We start from the raw sequence: 19840 nt of genomic DNA, 5'->3' as shown, positions 1-19840 counted from the left end.
TGTTGGTAGAGCCCTGATTGTACATGCTCTGGTTTGGTTTGCCTCACGGCCTAGGCTTGGACTGGGAGGTATTGAGTGGTGGGTAGGATGAGTACCCCCCCTGCTCTCGAAAAAAGGCGCAAAAAATAAAAAGTCTGGCTGCCTTTGGATATCAATATATGCTTAGCCTAAAATATAATATCTGAAGCTTTAATCAGATTGTTAACCAAAAGGATCTTTAATTGAATTCCAAGCAACTACTCTGGTTAAAAGATAATGTTCAACAAATAGATACGTTGCATAAATGACATGATCCCTACTTCCAGTACAAAGACAAACTTGAACATCCCTTTATTTAAAGCCCAATCCAATCCTATTGGGCAACAAGAAAAGAGCCATATTGAAGCTACAAATTATTGTTGAATGCTCCCATCTAATATTACATAGAAACACACGCACACTAAACCGAGGTTCTGCTTGAGCAGATCTCTCCATTCGCGTACAAATACTATTTTGATTCCACATCTTACACTTACAATCGCATCTTTCTTGATGGAATGCACCTCACTCCTTGCTGAGGATTCTCCTTATTCAAAGTTTAGAAGGTTTTCATCTCATCTTGAAAGGCTTCCAAGTGCTCCTTCTCGACGCACTGCGTCATCAACCGAGCATCTTTCTTGGGCTTCGGTGGTGCTCCAATGATGGCCACCGCCATGAACTCTTGGTAGGCAAAGGGTATGACATGGATGGGCATCCCCCAGCCATAGTCGACCTCAAGGAAGCCGAGCCGGGTCCAGTCTGAGACAAACAACGAGTCGTATGTGAACGAGAGCTGGTAGGGCTCCTCTTTGAAGTCCCCGACCACCCACCTGGCGAAGTCCGCAGGCAGCCTAGCCTTGGCATCCTTGATCATCTTCACGACTTCGACGAGCTCGGCCGATGCTACTTTACTGCTAGGGGCGGTGACAGTCACTGGATAGAAGCAGTTGCCATAGTAGCCAGCACCTTCTGCAGGCAATACTTGGTGCAACAAGTGGCGAGTGCTGGCGAAGAAGCAGACATGGACGTCGACGTCCGGGTCCAACTTGATGGCCCGGGTGCGAGCCTGCCAGGTCTTGGCAACGGAGACATCGAAGGCGGAGCATCGCTGGCCGAACTGCTCGAAGAACTGAGCTTTCACCTGGTTGATGCGGTCCTGGGAGATGTCCATGGTGGAGTGCTGGAGCTTGAAGGAGGGGAAGACTAGTGGGGGTCCAGGAGGGAGCTTGGGCGGGCTGGGGATGAGTTCGCGCGCCCAGACCGGGTCGACGGTGGGTTTGGCTCGGTTGCGAGCAAATTCTCCGATGGCAGCGACGAACTGTGCTGCCCCGAGGCCGTCGGCGATGGTGTGGATGGAGATGAGGCCAACCACGAACCCGCCACAGGTGAATTCCGTTACCTGAGATTGGAAGTTGGGAGTTATGATGATTTCGGAGGAATCAGATGGTTCGCATAACTCAATAGAGAAACTCAGAATGGGAGGTGGACAAAGGTTTGGAGCAAGACTTGATCCATTTACCATGTGGGTTTGGGTTGATGGCTTGCATCTAATTGTGTTGGAGATTAATTACTCTAGGTTTAGGATCCAAACGCATCAAGATTATCCATCCGCCCTGCTGTTCTTTTTTTTTTCCCCCTCATGTCATATTAATTGCTATTGTCCATTCATTCATGATTGGGACAATAGCAATAACACTAATAAAATAAAATAATATGAACAGAAGGGCTGCTGTATCCATTTCACCTAGCAGTAAAATAAAATAGACATTTCAACAGTTGTATCCTGCTATCATATTCATGTGACGTATGCATATATTAGCCTATGTCGGATGCATGCATGCTCACCCATACGGGTTGTCTAAAGAGATGATGTACTTTAGGATAATGTTATCCTCGGCTTCAACAAGCATCACATATTCATTATCCAAATATCTACCTGCGCCTCCTTGTGTGTGGGTTGAGGGAGCTATTTAGCGACTACCTGTCCCTCGTCCAAGTTCTTCTGTTTTTTTTGAAAAACAAGAATAAAAACTTCTTGTCCAAGTCAAGAGGCCGACAAATGGCATGGTTACTTGGTTAGGCAGAAAATTAATGTCTTTGCAACCACTGAGCTCTAAGTTAGAACAGCAATTGGCCTTCTGGTCATTCCAACGCTGTGGGCTGCTTTATAATTAATAGGAAGGGTTTGGTGGTTAGACCCTTGTAATCTACGATCCTGTTTTGAATACAATGGGACTCTTTGGATGACTTCTGTCTAAAATAATCTTCAAAGTCAATCCACATGTACCTAGAAAATATATATCTTCAAAATCAGTTCACAAGTACCTTGTAATCCACAAGCAATATATAATTATCTTCAAAGTCACTCCACACGTACCTGTAAAATATATATCTTCAAAGTCAGTTCACAAGTACCTTGTAATCCACAAGCAGCCAGCTAGGCCCATGTCCCATTTGTCGGAGCATGATCACTTAGGCCATAATCTTTAGAGCTGGCCAACTTCGTCACCATACCTATAGATATTTATTTATTTATTTATTTATTTATTTTTTGCTAAAGAAAAGGGGTAGGGGGAGGAAGGGACAAGCCCACCCCCGCGTAGCAGCCCCCACTGGGCCCCCGCCCCACCAGGAGAATGTTCGATGCGGGCAGAAATGGCCGTGTGTTGGGCACCCCGACCGGTTTTACTCATACCCTCCCCACCCGTGGGCCCGGCTCAGCTACTCCTCTGAGCTCTGGCTCGAGTCCCACGTGTGAGTACGTCACACCCGGCACCACCCCGGCTACTAGCGGTTCAAGAGCGGTCCTACACCACAAGTCCAAGCAGTGGCCAAAGTAGTGAGCTCCGGTCCACAATTTAATCGTCGCCGCAGCGATTCGAACTTGAGACCTTATGGTTAGAATTGCTGCCCAGTACCATACCTATAGATATTTGATAGAATATTTCCCTTTTGAAAAGTACTCCGTAGTAGTTTCCGATTAAGTGCACGAGTGCATAAAACCAAAATCTTGTGCAGATAAGTTGACATATGGGTTGTGAATTTCCTATGCCACAAGGCAACCTAAACCATCTTCAATGCAGCATAACATACCTGCATCATCAGGGGCAGATCAAGGGGGTCCAACTCCGGGCCAGGCTTGGGGAGGAGCTCGTCTTGAGGGATCATGAGGGGGTGGTCGAGGTACCTGACGTCCTCAAGGCTACAATTTGCAGTGGCCTCGACAAACCAAGCACCCTCGCCGGTGCAAGCGATGCGAACGTCGCCGTGTTCTGAGTCGACGAACCGTCCGGCGAAAGGGTAGTACGGGACCAGTGCCTTGGACAGTGCTTCCTTTATGACCTTGGCTGGCTCCTGGCCATGCTTAAACACGTGCAGCGACCGCACCAGGTGCCTCAGTCCGGGCACACGGTCGATGATCGAGAGAGAGAGCGTATCCGATGGTGTTGGCTCCCATGGGCTGACGAGGGACTGGGCAGTTCTGGTCACTGAGAACCCCATGGCTGCAGGAACTTCAGGAGGGTATGCAATGTGGTTCACAACTCGGAAGCCTTTGAAGTGGAGAACTATATATAGGAGAGGATGCGAGGTGGTTGATGGCTTGAAAGACTTTCAGGTCTATATGTAGATGGAGGCAAGGCAAGTAATCCCTATAAAGAGTGTTGTTCTGAAATTTCTGCTCTTGTAGTAGGTAATGCCTCGGATGAGCTAGCTGGTTGTCACGGAACAGTTCGAACATAGTAATCAGCGCATGGCCATTTGACATGTGTGATGGTTTCAGTCGGCCCCATGATGAGTTATGTAATTAAGCATGGTCCAGATCTCTTGTGGACTTTTCCAACTTTTTATTTCTAGGGGGCAAGCCTTGGAGGACCATATCCATTGCCATCAGTCAAGTTCAGACCTCCACTAAGTCAAATTTTACAAGTTATCACGTTTACGCTAGTATTTGAAATATTTCATTCCCTTGGAAACTGCATGTCGAGTAATGGACCACGGTATATGTCTCGAAAAATCAGCGATTGACAGCTCGAGGCCGATAATCTATCGTCTGCATGAGGAATGATTTAGCAAACTAAACCGGTTTTCCTCTACACATGTGACTAGGAGTGTAGCCTGTTAACCTGATCTGAAATCGACATGAAATAGAGGTCTTGGATATGAAAAATGATCTGAATAAACTATTAGTTTGGGTTTGAATTCTAAAAATAGACTTGAGGTCCTACTGTGTATGGCTTGGGTTTAGCTAGATCCATATCTGAAAACTGGAAACCCAAAATAATTATATGCATGCAGACAAATATATATGCATACAAACTTGCGCACAAATATAAAAACACATAGGTGCATGGTTGTGTGCATGCCTATTATTATGGCATATGATTAACCAAGGTGATATGGCATAATGGGATTCATCCAGCTCACTGGCTACATGGTGGCTAGGGAACCCCCTTAAACTCTCTAAGGCATCTTGGTCCGGACTCGCGAACCGACTAGGAGAGTTAGTACGAGCAGACCAAAAGCATCCAGCCTACAGAGCTGAGGTATCTTAACTCGACCGGATGACTAGTCAGCTTGGCGGACAATTTAAGTTGAGCCAGCGGTCTAACCCTTCCACTCAAATGTTTGTGGAGTCCCAGCAATTCTGCCGTGTATCGGGCGATTACAGCATATCCTTAGGTTGTTCCAGAGTTTGTTGGGATACGATTCGCTGGAGATACAAGATCCCTGCTATAAATAAATCTAGAGGCCTTCCGTAAAAAGGTAATAATAAATAAAGAATAATAAATGGTGAATAAACACTATAGCTAGAGGGAGACTCTGTCTCTCTATTTTTTCTTCTTCTTTCATTTTCACTTTAAATCCTCTCTAACTTAAGTATTGAAGAGCCTGATAGGAACCAATCTGGCGAGCTCTCTAACTTTGGCGTATTATCTTGCAGATCCACGGATATGTTCCACATTAGTATCTCAGGATCAGTGGCACCAGACTAGCATCATGAGCGGAAAGTCGAAGGGAAAAAGCCATAAGACATAGAAGGAACAACCACCCAGGAGCCGGTCAATCAATTGAAGTTCAACATCTTGCTACATAGCTCCCTAACGTCTCCATCCCTTTGACTAGGTGTAGAGACTATCAATGTTGAATAGTTCTGCCTACTAGTTCAGTAGGTACAAGTTCTCATGATATGGTACAAAACTTGCAACAGTAGGTTTTCCCTCATTTAATGGGCTAACTGGCTCATCAAGATGATCTAGCCCAAGACAGCAGTCACCTCCATCTCGAAGGTCATGGAAGAAGGCGGAAGCAAAGCGCTCCCATTCCCCTTTTGGAGCTAGCTCTAACCCCACCAATCTCTCTCCACATTGGTTGGGAAGAGTCTGGCAGGAGATGGACCTTGATCGTAGAATCGAGGAGATGAGCAATCGGATTAGAGCCCTACAAGAGTAAAGAGTTGAAGTTGGAGATGATCTTGAGAAAATGAATGAACCTCCATTTACAAAGGAGATTATGGAGGAGCCTTCGCCAAAGGAGAAGTATTCTAGTTTGAGTTTTGTGATGGCACCACTGACTCAATGGATCATCTTGAGGGTTTTAAAGCTCTTATGCCATTGCAAGGTACCTCGGAAGCCATGATGTAAGTCTTTCTAGCCATGCTTAGGAAGCCGACTTGACTCTGGTACTCAAGCCTCCAGGCTTGATCTTTTTCTTCGATAAAAACGGTCACCAATTTGCCACCTACTTCATCAGTAGTAGAAGGCAGAGGAAAGTTTTGACTAGCTTGTTCACTGCAAGACAAAGGGAAGATGAGTCCGTCCGAAACTACATTGATCGATTTAATGCCATGATGCTAGAGGTATGCGAGTTGGACCACTCCATGGCGATAGCCATAGTGATAAATAGGTTAAGAAACTTGCACTTCAGCTTCTACTTAGAGAAGAGGCCTCCGAAGGATCTAGCCGAACTCTTGACTCAAGCCGACAAGTACATCAATGCCGAGAAAACCATTGCTACCCAGAAGGAAGCAGTGAGAACAGAAGGCCATAAGCATAAAGATTATGAGAAGGATGACCTGAGGAAAAAATGCAGCCGAGAAGCTCCACCCTCTTTTAAAGAACTGTGGATGGTCTGGATTAGTCTGCTCAGTCATCTTCCTATCAAGATCGGTAGACATGCATCGCATCAACATTGCTCTGAATGGTCAAACGACTATTCAAAAGGCAAAGCGTTATGATTCATTTTTCGAAGGATACCATTTTGGACTGTCCTTTTTAAAATAGCGCAGAGTCTGACAGATAATTACTTTCTTTTTTGGAATGATAATCAAGATATATCTCTAGCTGTTGAAGAGGTCATGTATCAATTTTCCAATTTTTGAAAATTTTTCTTATTTTTTTCAATTTTTATTTTTTTGAAAAATAAAAATATAGTTATGACAACATAATGATGTCTGATTGAGGTCATTGGTTACTCCGATCGGTCAACCGGAGAATTGAATAGCTTGCTCCTACATAAAGAGTGGGGTGTGAAGGTGGGTGAGATGTGATGTTGGCTTCATAATATCATGCATACGCGTAGTGGTGGTATTAGGGCTACATTTGAGATGTCCATATGGTGCACTTGTTTATTGTGCATAGAGGTTTCCTTGACTCTTCCATCAACTCTACATTCCCAAGAGAAGAATATCTTCGTGGCATTTTTTAGCCCACAGACTGAGCCATCCAGCAACAAGTATGCATATAATATGGCACGTTGTTGCTCGCTCCATTGGATCATGTGACATTGACTGGTCAATAATTGACTGGATGTATAATGTGCATCACATGTTATGGTATTTTTATACAATAATTATAAAAATATTGGACCCATGCGGGTGTATGTTTTTGTCCCACATTGATTATATATTGAGTCGATTTTGGATACTTATACAAGGTTAAAAAATTCAAATAATACCTTCTACTAACTTTTTTGTATGAGACCATGGATTGTTACACCTTCACCCACAAAACTATTTTTTCCAAAATTTAATAAGTATTTAATTAGAATTATCTAGGATTTAGTTAAAATATTCTATACTCATTATCTTTAGCGAGCACAGGTATTATACATAATAAATGTATACTATTATATTAAAATTATATATTATATAATAATATTACAATTATATAATATATAATATAATTATGTCATAATATTATATTTTTAATTATTATATATACATGTATGTATATATGTATGTATATAGAGAAAGAGATATGCTAGAATGCTTTTGAGAGCATTTGATCCAAAATGCTTTCTGATAAAAATCAATTATGAAACCGTCAAAATGAAAAAAAAGTATGCAGCCGAATCTGCAACTTGATTCCTTTCCCCTTTCTTTTAATAATATAAGGTTAATTGACCAATTAGCATAGTTAGTTAACAAAGAAGTTCTTGACCACCGCTTGTCCTTCAACTATGAAACAACTAACTAGTAAAGCCTACATTGGATCATCAGATATAGGGAAATCCATTTTATGATCTACCTTGGCAACTTGTTATATATAATCCATATTCAGTAAATTAACTTGTTATAATTGACATTCAAAAAGCGATGTGAGTAAACTTTCATAAGATTTACCAACTCAACTTGATGCTAACTTGAGGGTGACAGCTGGTTGTTGAAGTGTCCTATTATTGATACAATCGATTGTGCATCCAGAGACCTAGTTTCAAGTCTTCTATTCTCATCCATTTGTGATCTCTAAATTAGTGATAAGCATTGCCTATTTCGTTCTCGAAAGGATTGGTGGAAAAAAAAAGAAAAGAACCTAATTCAATATCATGCTTGCGTCATTGAAACGAGTGACACTTTCATCATTAAAATATTTTTTTATTGTAATGCATACATATTTATTCATAAATATAACAATATAAATTAATAAATATAGATTACCCACAATAGATTTGTTGTCACCCAAACTTGATCCGGTGATCTGAAGAGCACCAATCAGCAGCAATCTGCACACAAAAAGAAGACAGAAAGGAGGTCCGGCTTCGGGGGCACTCTAAAGCTTAAGTGAGAAAAAAGGATTTTAGGGAACAGTAGAGAAGAGAATAAGGCTTGGAATAAAAAGAGAAGAGAGTGAGTATTGTATGATATTATATATTAGGTGTACCTGATTCATCAAGCCCCTTTTCATGGTTGAGTTCTGGTCCCATTGTTGTTGAATTTTCAGTCCTCATTTAAGTAAAAAACAAACTCCCGAACTTCAAGTCTTCAATTCAAGGAAGGCTTCTTCAACTAAGAAAAGTTTTTCTTTTTTTGGTAGCTTAGATTCAGGCTACATGAATACGGGACGTAGTTTAAATTATCAAAATGCAAATTCAAGTGTAATGTTAGAGATCTCGGCTGTTAGGACCCTACGATCAATAGATTTAAATCCTGTATTGTTGAAGGGGATACTCCCTTTGATCCTTTTTCTCTCTAGGCATAAAAAGGACTGATACGTACTCGAAGGTCACCATGGTCATCTGATAAAGTGGAGAGACTCAAAGAGATAAATTTATAGAAATGAGTAAGCAATCTTCAGACGTTTACCTCAATCCTTTGGAGGAATAAGTCGACATCGTACCAACCGCGAGAGAGAGAGAGAGAGAGAGAGAGGTGGAAAACTTTGTTTCATGAAATGATTGGGAAATTTCATGCATTACTTGTGGTGGTGATGCAATTAATCACCTTCCAGTAATCCGCGTGGTCCTTTCGTTTGTCTTCTCAGGAAGGTTTCCATCAGTCTTTCATCAACCCTAGAAGAAATTAGTGCCTACGTTACGTGCACCGATATGCCGCCCACTTAGCTGCCTATTGAATTTTGTGGTGGTTCAACAGGATACATGCGAATAAAGGCTCCACATATCGGCCGACAAGGCGGTCAAGACGCAGCGATGTAGTCCTGCACTAATAATTACTCAACTCTAAAGTCAGGAGAGAAGAACTTTATCTTTAAGCTGCTTCTTTTTTTTGTACTCCGGCCTACACAGCAACAACCTGCACATAAGCACTGAGTTGCTCGCTCTGTTGGACCGCACGACATATTGATTGGTTCATACTTGACTAGATAGGTAAATGTATGTCACAAATCATTTTGATAATAATAATCCCCATACCATGCACTGTGATATACTTTGGAACTTAATTACCATAGTCCATGTGAAAGATTGGCCAATCAAAATTCTCCACAAAATCTTCAATTTGCCGATCAACATCCGCCATGTGGAAAGCCTGAGAAGTGCGTAGGAAACTTTTGAATTTCAAAATCCTCTCATAGTTGGCATCACCTTGGCCACAGCCATAGGTGGTTCCTAAACCACACTTGAGAAATGTGCAGGACGTGATGCGTGTGCGAAACGATCATGCATGATGCTAGGAACGTGTGGTAGCCTACCAAATACGGGTGACCCCACTACAAGAAAAACAAGATTTGGCGACGCTTTTTAAGGCTTTTCCCGACGCTTTTAAGTGTCAATAACTTTCCTTCTGATGCTTTTAAAAGCGTCGTCAAAGCGTCGGCTATGTCAGAGTGAAAAAAAGAATTACCAACGCTTACGAAAACCGTTGCTAAAGGGTGTTTTTAGCGACGCTTAAAAGCGACACTAAATGTTTTTTTAGCGATGCTTTAAAGCGTCGTTAGAAATATTTTTTTTTGAAAAAAATATTTAATTTTTTGTTTTAAATATTGCATCCGTGGTTTAGATATGGTGCATTGCAAAACCCACAAATATTTTTTCTTTTTTTTTTGAACTAAAGGGAGGCTGAAACAAGCCACCCAAAAATTTTATTGCAAGAACAATGTTTACAGCAGAATATTTACAACAACCACCGCATCCGTTGCAAGTGAGGAGGACAGCGGTGAGGAAGGTGGAGTAGAATTTCTAGCGGCTCCGTGTCGGCCGCCATCACGACGAACTCCGAAATACCCCTATTCAAAGTCTTGGTAGCTGCATACAAGATAATTCCAGCATAAACGAATGCGAGGATTGGAATTACTTAAGAGGGTTTGAAGTAAAGAGAGACGATTGGGATTGGAAACCTTCATTGGTGCCCTTCTTGAGCTGTTTATAGTTGGCTGCTTGCTGGATGAGATCCAATATGGTTATCGTCAGCTGGGCATCCGCCAATGGGTAGGCCTTCGGGTTCATAGCCTCGGTGCTCTATTATTATTTCAAAACATAAAAATATATATGCTATTTTAATTTTTTTTATAGAAAAAGAAAGAGAAGCATAGATATAGGTGAAGATATTGAAGGGAACTAAAAAGAGATAAGAGAGGAAGGGAGGGGCATCACCATTTTTGTTCTTGTCTTGGGTTTTATTGAGCGAACCGAGTTAAAGGCTCGAAGCGATTGGATGGAGAGGGCGGTGTCTTGCTCGTGTTCCGCTTTGATTTGGGAGCGGAGGACGGGACGCTTGATTCCTGCTACGCCTGAGAAGAGAAGAGAGAGGATTTCGGCGATAGCCGGAGAGGGGTTTTCAGTGTAGAGGGGTGCCCTAGGTGCCTCTTCGACAGCGACGAAGAGGCGGGCGAAGGCATCATCGCCGGAGACGTTTTCTACGCGCTGCTTCTCGACGCCACAAAGAGAAGTGGGGAAAAGAGGAGGGGGGCCGAGGATGAGCCGAGGACGAGGCCGCCGCTTGCGGTGATGGAGAGGGAGGAAGAGTAATAGAGGTAGAGGAGGGCGGAAATGGGGAGGGAAGAGGGGGATTTGAGGAGATGGCTTCTTGAATCTGGAGGGGGTTAGGGATTTGTTGGGGGGGGGAGAGGGGGTGCGTCGGCTAGAGGAGTTATCGCTTTTGAAAGCGAGCGAAGGAGAAAGAGAGGGAGGAGGGGCGCCGGCGGGGGGTGTGGGGGAGGTGGAGGGGGGGCGCAGGTTGAGGGGCGGCTGGCTGTAGGGGTTAGGGTTTAGGGGGATTAGATTTTATATTTGTGTTGGCGCCGGGCTGGGGGGGAGGGGAGGGAATGGCCCCCGACGACGCTTCGCTTTGAAGCGTCGTCTACTTGCCTTATCCGTCGACGCTTCTTCAAAGCGTCGGCAGATTTTCGCCCCTGAGCCAAAATTGTCGACGTTTATACTAAGCGTCGGCAGTAAAAAGTCGGGATAAGCCTTTTTTTCTGTAGTGCTCACATGCCCAAATTATCAGGCGACATGTCAAAAAAATTGGATCTATGTCCAATGGATCACACCTACCAAAAAAAAGTATTTTGTTTCGACTCGGTCCGTAGTCACATTTGAAATAGCTGATGGGATAAAATTAGCAACACTTTTTCCTCGGGATCTCTTGCAGGAAAGGAATAATGTCCAACTTAGAGTTGTCAATTATATTCTTTATGAAAATGGCAAGTCAATTCGAGCAATTTATCACAGAAGTATTCAATTAGTTCGACCAAGAAAAAACTTATTATTCCTAGGGGGATGGACAAGGACCTATGGAAGTGATTCCGACCAAGAAAAAGAACATTTTTTTAAACCACAGGGCTATAGAAAAGGGCCTGTAGGGAAGGTATGATTGAGCGACCGTCTGTAGCTAAACTTGCCTCTCAGAAGTAGTCTAGATCCTAGTTTAGCTGGACTATCTCGTTCTTCCAGTTTCCTTCGATTCTATAAATGAGTCATCAGAGTTTAAGACTATGTTTCTGAGACCTACCTTTGTATATTCCTTCGCCACCCCTCTTAGAAAGGATCTTTTGGCTTTCTCTCTTTGGCATGTGAAGGGAGTCCTATTGGGCTAGATATATCTCATCTTTATCTAGTGTGCAAGTGATGTTCTTTTGTTGTCCCTTGTACTCTACCTTAATTTAAGTGGTACCACATGAAGGAATTCTTCTTTAAGGACATCAGCCCTTTCCTTACCTTGTCTTTTCTCAGCCCAAACTTAAGACCGCTTTTCTTGACACTCACAAAAGAAAGAAATTCAAAAAGGATTTTCAGTTCTGAATAGAACGAAAAGAAAGTCAAAGGGAATGAAAAGAAAGATCAAAGAGATAGTATCCTGTGCAATATAAGTTAAGGATTAAATACCCCCACCCAGAAAGACGTGTTTTTTATTTTTTAAATAAGGCATGTTAGCCTCTTTGTCCCTCCCGATTCAGCAGCAAAAGCATCATCAGCTTCCGAAGAAGATGAAGCTACCGAGATGGAAATTGGGAGCTACTCTTCCGACCGAGAAAGCGATTGAGAAAGCCAACAATTCTATCTGAATCTTTATTCCGAATATCTTAGATTGAAGATCACAAGCCAGATTACCAAAATTCACAACTCACTTCCGACTGATAAGAGGTGCCTCTATCCAACCTCGATAGTATTGAATGCTCCTTCCATCAAAACACGATAGTTGCATTTTATGGTCAGAACTCAATCTTGAGATGGTGAATTAGACTCAGCCTATGTTGGCCTTATGCTCAATCCACCGCTGGAAAATTTTCTTCAATAACCGGGTCACGGCCGTGGCGTTGGGCAGAAAGTCGATGATTTCGACGAGGCCCTTCCCTTTAACCCAAACAACCAGATTAATTACGGGTCATCCCCTACCTCCGAATCCTTTGACGAACACCAGAGAAGTTAGTTGTCCGCCTATCGTTGGTTGACTTGAACGTTGTTCTCTCTAGTCCTAGAATCACCACCTCTTTAAACCTCTGATGAAAAAGTCGTAGGCGAAAGTGGGCCTTTCACTCATACGAATGAAAAATAAGAGAGCCTATTTATCCATTTCGAGATGGTTGCTACCTATATGTTCTGATTCATTTACTACAAGAAACCCATTATTCCAAGCGCAAGTCCTGTACTTTTTTGATTAATCGCCTGCTCACTTCGGATATCGAGGAATCTCTATGATGCTTGTTAAACAGCCGAAGAGCTACTACCATGGTTAGTCAACATAATTGCATAGGCCCAAAAGCCCAGGTAGCTTGGCATGGGAGGAAATGAAGATCTCTGAACTAATGGTCGGTCACTTACTCTATAATGCTAAGTTAATCCCCTTCTCCAATACTCCAACATCATCCTATCCACCGCTGTGGATGTTCACCAGGCTATCCAAGAAGTCCAAGGTGCATAAGCCAGCTCCTCGATAAATCCTTACTCATCCTCTTGTTCGATAATCCTTTATCGGTTCTCTTCCTTCCCCACATTTAGCCCTCCTTCTCCGCCAGTACTTTCATCTCCGGGGAAGCAATCTGATCTGTCTCAAAATATATCTCCTAGTGGCGATGGGCGATGAACCAAGAACGAAGTCCAATCCATCTTCTAAAACAACGAGTTAATTGGTACATAATGTAATTGATTCATCGGCGAGAAAAGTCTGACTTCTCGATCAAAGCTATCCCTTGCTGGTCCCGTTCCCAATGGAAGCTAATCAGCTGACGAAAACTCATATCTATCTCTCTTATCTGATTCTAGCGCCTCGATTTCTACACACGCTTGGCTCATCGCATCTCTCAATCGGGTGGAAAGCCTAGGAGCAAGGAATCAGACTGAATCAAAGACAAGAGATACATTGATGGCCTTGGATGGATTAGCTTGGATTGAGCTGTCCCTATTCCTATCAGTCGAGTGCTAATGCCCTTAGCCAGTACGGAACCAACCCAGCTCCCATCCCCGCGAGTGAGTTTCGCTAGTCATAAAGAGAGAGAAAGAAGGGAATAACTTAACATTTCATGACTTTATGGTTGTTTCGGAGGCAAAAAAAGGAACAGATAAACGAACTGAAAAGGATTGGGATAAATAGGTGGCATCGGCCTATCCAACTACTTCTCAACCGGCCTAGCTGCTAGTCACCGTGGTGAGACTCGGCCAGTTGCTTCATTGATTTTTTACAACCCTTACAACCACCGTGGATCTACTTATCGAACGGATATTACGGCTAGGATTATCTTAACCATTGGCAGGGGATCATTTAATCAGTTACGATACGAATGCAACTAATGTGACATGCCTTAAAAAGCACTTTTCATGAAGGTTTTTGGCCCCTTGGTAGTTTGCTTAGGCCCCCACCTCGCCTATGTGGTTCGTGCATACCTTGCTTCAGGGGGTTGGATCTTCTATCCAAGCTAGAGAGACTAGTTTGATACTAAAGAGACGGCTAGTGGACTCATTCGTTGGCCCACTTCAATATCTATGTGTCTTTCGATTCATGTATATGCCTTTTTTTATAGATATTTCGCTATTAAGCATTCCGCACGCATTACCAATCCCAACCCCGGCTAATCTTTTTTTCTTAACCACCTCATTCATCAACCTCTTACCCTTAAACAATGGGAGTTATGTCCTAATCTCCATGGTTATGCCCGATAGCACATGGGGAGAATGATTGGACCTAAACCTTTATACAGGCTTGCCTCTTTTCCGGGCTAGCTCGCAAAACCTAGACTCCCGTGGCTCGCTTGGAAAACGTTCGTACGTTGCTAACCTCTTATTCTCCTCCTATCTCCGAGCTCTTCTTGAATCGAGGAGTTAAAGTAAAGCTCAGCTAGGACAGTTCCTCTCTCCGATGGATGGGCGGGGAATAGCATCTGATACGATTTCTTATCAGCCTCTCCTAATTGGAGAGAGAGAACCAATCTGACGGGGAAGGAGTTCTTTCTCCGTCCCATCACTAGCAGTTGCGGTTCAGCCACCGATACCGGTGCGGGAGACAGGGAAAAAGAGAAGGGTCGGTCTATTCAGTCTTATTAGTCCCCTTCAGTCCCTGGACTGGGCTCTAAGTTATGATACTGAATGAAAGGCCCATGCTAGCTCCATGCAGGAAGAAGTCTTACTAGAATCGGGTAGCCAAGCTAATCTAATGAGGGAGGCATGCTTTCTTTATGGATGGATGCACCGGAGATGGTAATAACATATTCCTAAAAATGACTGGAGGAGTGAAGTCTCGCAAAGGATAGTATAGAGTCACTCTAAATTTGACCAAAAATACTAGACATGTTACTCTCAACAAAGGAATGCAACTAGAGGGATCCAACCATCAATCTTCATGTCACTGGAACCCAATGGATAACATGATCATTCTCTTTCCCTTCCCTGGTCCAAATAAAGAGATCTAGACTAGCCCAGACAATCCACCCACCGGGGGAATGAAAACAAATGTCTTAGATTGTAAGAGCACCCAGAGAGATAGAATATCGAACTACAGGATCCTTCAGTTATGGTCGATCCGGAAGTCTATACCCACATTAGAAAGCTTTCGTTTCCAACCTAATACGAGAAGAGGGAATCAGTGCATAGCTTTCACCGACCAAGACATGATCAACTTCTTGTTGTCCAATCAAAAAATTCAATGGTATTGGATGAGTCAGGTAAAGGTATCGAACCATCTATTTAACCCCAAGACTTCTTTCCTCCAAGGAAAAATGGAACCGATCGAGCTATAATTATTCCTATTTTGTTTTTGAGAGACGATCTGGATTCATGGATTATCCATGACTAGATAAGAAGAAAAAGAATTTCATAGGTGTCAGAGTTTAAGAATAGGTTTCTGATGAATTATCTTCAGCCGTCGATATATACCAGCAATAAAAAAAAGGAAGGTTGCGAGGAGCTATTGTCCGATTCCTGTTTACCTAAAAATACGCTAAACAAATCGTTGTTAGAACTGACAAACAAAGTTTAATTTAATTATACTCTTAACTTTTCTACTCGAAGAATAGTGGTCGTAAGAGGTCGATCCACAGGGAGGCGATTGGAGTTGCATAAAAATTAAAACGTTCACTCGGATTCGAAATCGATTTTTGAATGATAGAAGAAAAAAAACATTACTTTGAGGATGTTAAATGATTCTCTGGTTCACCAGAGAATATTTTTTTTATTTAAAATTAATAAAAAGCATGTACTTAGATTCAAAGAATATTTATATATTTAACTAATCAAAGAAGAGCTTTGGCATAAATTAAAATGGATGAAAATATTGCTAGGAAGATTGAAGCCTGGAACATAGATTGCATGAGAGAAAATTTCATATATTGCATGAAAAAAAATTAAAAGATTGCATAAAAAGCAGAAATTAAACTGAACCTAGAACAAGGATTGCATGAAAGAGAAATGATAGATTTTATAAAAATAAATTGATTACAAAAGTAGAAATGAAGATTGGTAGCACCTTTCTTCTGCAAATAAAATAAAGAAAAGAAAATTGCATTTTCTCTCCCTTTCTCTCCCACAGTGGAACTTCAACATAAAATACTATTTCTTTTTTTTTTCTTTCTTCTTTCCAAGAACAGAGCATCTCTGTTCTTTGGCCCAACCGAACACACCTCCCCTATTTCTTTGGCCCTCCACCGAGCTCCCCTCTCCTCCTCTCGTCCTCCCCTTTTATAGATTGCCCCCACCCCTTGAAGCATGGAGAGGGGGAGGATGCGTGATTGCTGGGGCGGAATGCAAACGGCTGGATCGGACGAAAGAAGCTGCATGAGGGGCGCTGATTCGGGAAGGGGGCTGATCACGGACGCGGTGGAGGCTGGATCATCCGGTGACTGCGAGGAAGAATCACTGGATCAAGGGCTCCTTGTAGCTGCTGGGATCACGCACGGACGCGATGCAGGCGGAAGAAGAGGTGGAGGAGTTTCGGAATGGCTGGATGAAGGAGAATAATCCGGATTGGATCTGGGAACAGGATGCTTCACGGCTGGCCGCGGGATCACTGGGAGGAGCCGGGAGTGTGAAGAGGGCAGACGCAATCAACGGGGCTTCACGAGCGGCTGGGTCGCGGATGGAATCCGGAAGGCTGGGCGCGATGCTTGGATCACGCTTGCAGTCGGACGGGCGTGGGAGGCTGGGGATGCGGGGAATGTTGATTACGGACGGCTAGATCGTGCGAAGGAGATCACGGGATCACTGGGGCCCGTGGAAGAAGCAGACTCGGAGGCTTGAATGAAGCGTGGGATGCTGGGTCACGGAAGAGAGGAGAATGTGGATCCGGTGGATGGGGCTGGGAGGACAACGCGAGATCATTGCTCTTCCCTTTGACGTGGAAGAGGCGGATGTAGAGGCGGGGTGCAGCGTGGGATCACGGACGGACGCGTGATCGCCTGGGACGTTGATCACGGAAGAGCAAGCGAGACCTGATCTGGAAGGAAAGATGCTGGACCATTGCTCCTTCCCTCTTTTCGCACGAGCTAAGATGGTGCAGATTTGGGAAGGAAGCTGGGATCTTTGATTCGGATGAAGGGATCTGTTGTGTAGCCGTTGGGAAGGAATTTGGGAAGCCTCGGCTGAATGAAACGTTGGTTTGGGAGACGAACAGTTAGATGCTTCAATGGGAATGAGAAGATAGCCACTAATCGCTTGGGAGCAGCGGACGAATATGGAAGGCGGGCTGGGATCTCCACGTAGAGGGCTGAAGATGCATCGTGGACGATTACTGGCTGCGTTGGGCTCAAACCCAATGTTATTGGGTCTCTTGGATTACTTGCACTCAAACACAAATACAACGTTAATTAGTTAATTTTATCATTAATGATTAGCTATAATACTAATTAAGATGGTATGACGATTGCACTTTTGTACTCTCATCAGGAGCAAACAAACATTTTTTGAAAAACTCCGAAACGTCGTGGGTTTGAATCAAGTGAAAGCAGATTCGAGAAAAATACTGGAGCGCAACAGGTTTGATGCTCAAACAAAGGTTCGGGGCCCAACAGTAACTGCTCGCGCAACCGTGACTGCGGCATCCTAAGCCGCAGCTTAACTACAAGCTATAGGCTACCTTTGCAGCTAGAGTGCGGCTGCAGCAAGGTGCTGCAGCTGCGGCTTGACTGTGAGAGGCTGTGGCTCCTCTTGCGGCTGGCTGCAACTATCCCTGAATATGATCATTTGAATTTGCATCAGTCCCAACTACAGCTACTTACTCTACCCGTGTTCGTTGATTATGTTATTATCGGTCGATCGGGCTATACATCGCTGAAAGATAAGGAGGAAGCACCGGCGAGGGGGGAAGGGAAGGTTTTTGTAAGAAAGACAGAACATCTTGTGAGAGATGATCACAAGTGTTAACGGGCACCGGCCGGATCAAGTTGTTAACGGACAAGTGCCGTGCTAAAGAAGTCTCCGTTAGTGCCATGAAAGAGATTTATGTCCAACTTGATCTAGCCACAACCACAGGTGGTTTCCTAAACCACACTTAAGGAATGTGCAAGACGTGATGCGCGTGTGAAATGATCATGCATGATCTTGAGAACGTGCGGTAGCCTACCAAATGCGATCAACCTACATGCCCAAATTATCGGGCAACATGCATTGGCCTTCGCCTATACAATCTACTTTTAGGAAGACCTTTGAGATAAGTGCTCTAGAGCTCTAGCAGACCACTGTGTTGTCATGCCCAAAATTCTTTTCTATTTCCTATGTATCATTCTGACTTAAGCATCAAAGGGTCGCCCACTGGATACTCTTTGACAAAAAAAACTTTTTCATCTTTGCATTTCAGGCAGGAGCTCGATGATGGCCCAAAACCTAGGCGGAACCCCAACTTCCTAGGGCGGCTCCAGGTGTGCTGCCATCTGCATGCCTTGAGTAGCTTACCATCGAACCCTCCAGCAGTCTTTCCTGCTTGGTGCTTTGGCTGAATTGATTCTTGGTAGCAATACGTTGGTGCTAAAGGAAAGGCCCTTAATCCCATTATAGAAGATTTTTCTTCAAAAGGAAGATGACTCACTACCATGAAGTCTCAAAGAGCGCAACTAGCACCTTCTAACGCTCATCCAAGCATTCTAGAAGAATCTAACAACTTTTTATAGAGCCCTCAGAAGGCTCTACCTCTATCAGAACCGTAGGCATCACCAGCAGTTACAGTTGAGCAGTATCAACTGCTCATGTAGCAGGTTCAAACGCTAACCATAGCTATCCAAAACCTGCAACAGTTGGCCACCAATCAACAATAACAACAGCAGGCTCGCAAGCCGAGCCATCAAGAAATTCTGGCATAGTCGGACCATCACTCCCCTCCTTGGAGCTTGGGGCAGACTCAGCATAGTCACCGTACCCATCCTCAAAGCCTAGGAAAGGCCCCAAATAGTCATCACTCCCATCCACAGTGTCTAGCACAAGATCCATAGTGCTGGTTCTCTGATTCCCCATCTTGGGAAGAGTTGGCATCCAGTCACTCCTCTTGGTCTAAGAGAGTCTCTAGGAGGGAGGCATATCTTGACTGCAAGTTCAATGAGATGGATGATGGCTTGAGGTCCTAAGGCAATACCAGGCCAAGCAAAGAGGGAAAGTGGAGTTCACCCTTGAACCCCAATTCTCGGCAATGATAATAGAGGAACATATCCCTCCTTGCTTCAAGATGCTGCAATTGGAGACTTACGATGGGACTACAGACCCATTGTATCACTTGGAGAGTTTTAAAGCTCTCATGTTACTCCAAGGAGCCATCGACGTGGTACTGTGTAGAGCCTTTCCAACCACATTGCTATTATCAAACTATATTACAATATTGGTGTGAATGTGCAAAAATTTTTACTGTACTGTAAAACTCAAAATCGCCTTTTTCCTCATCTTTTTAGAGTTGTAGGTTGTAGATTGTGTAGTACTTGGCTTGGCCATGGTTGTCTGGATATGATTGAGATCATAGGTGAAAGGAAGGAACAGACAGAGCATCATTGTTGCTAGTTGGATGAATAAATTTTTTGTAATTATACATGCTTGTTATTTGGTATGAATTGAGATCATTATTGTTTAGTGATATTGAGGTTATAATAAATTTTGAAGCCTAGCATATTCTCTAGGGCCTTGCCGTATGGAGCGTGCGACTATGTCACATAGCCGACCTGGGTGATGGATTTGGGGCGTGATAGAA

At 43.5% G+C, this 19840-nt stretch overlaps 1 protein-coding gene across 1 annotated transcript; it reads right to left on the bottom strand.

Moving 5' to 3' along the window:
• Positions 1 to 253: 253 nt before the first annotated feature.
• Positions 254 to 3657, bottom strand: LOC103713647 (acyl transferase 4-like). Its single transcript, XM_008800653.4, has 2 exons — positions 3112 to 3657; positions 254 to 1417 (listed from the first exon to the last, which is right to left on the bottom strand). The coding sequence occupies exons 1-2, from the start codon at positions 3517 to 3519 to the stop codon at positions 578 to 580; spliced, it is 1248 nt and encodes a 415-aa protein (XP_008798875.1). The 5' UTR covers positions 3520 to 3657; the 3' UTR covers positions 254 to 577.
• Between the last annotated feature and the right edge of the window lie 16183 nt (positions 3658 to 19840).

The sequence above is a fragment of the Phoenix dactylifera genome, chromosome 1 (genome assembly GCF_009389715.1).
Source record: "Phoenix dactylifera cultivar Barhee BC4 chromosome 1, palm_55x_up_171113_PBpolish2nd_filt_p, whole genome shotgun sequence".
Lineage (NCBI taxonomy): Eukaryota > Viridiplantae > Streptophyta > Magnoliopsida > Arecales > Arecaceae > Phoenix > Phoenix dactylifera.
Note: the sequence above shows the minus strand (reverse complement) of the source record. Positions and strands in the feature narration are given on the sequence as shown.

What these genes read in the sequence shown, in the direction of transcription:
- LOC103713647 (XM_008800653.4), bottom strand. Translation starts at nt 3,519, where the DNA reads ATGGGGTTCTCAGTGACCAGAACTGCCCAGTCCCTCGTCAGCCCATGG. An exon ending in ATCTGCCCCTGATGATGCAG is followed by an intron (nt 1,418 to 3,111) that starts GTATGTTATGCT and finishes TTCCAATCTCAG; the next exon opens with GTAACGGAATTCACCTGTGG.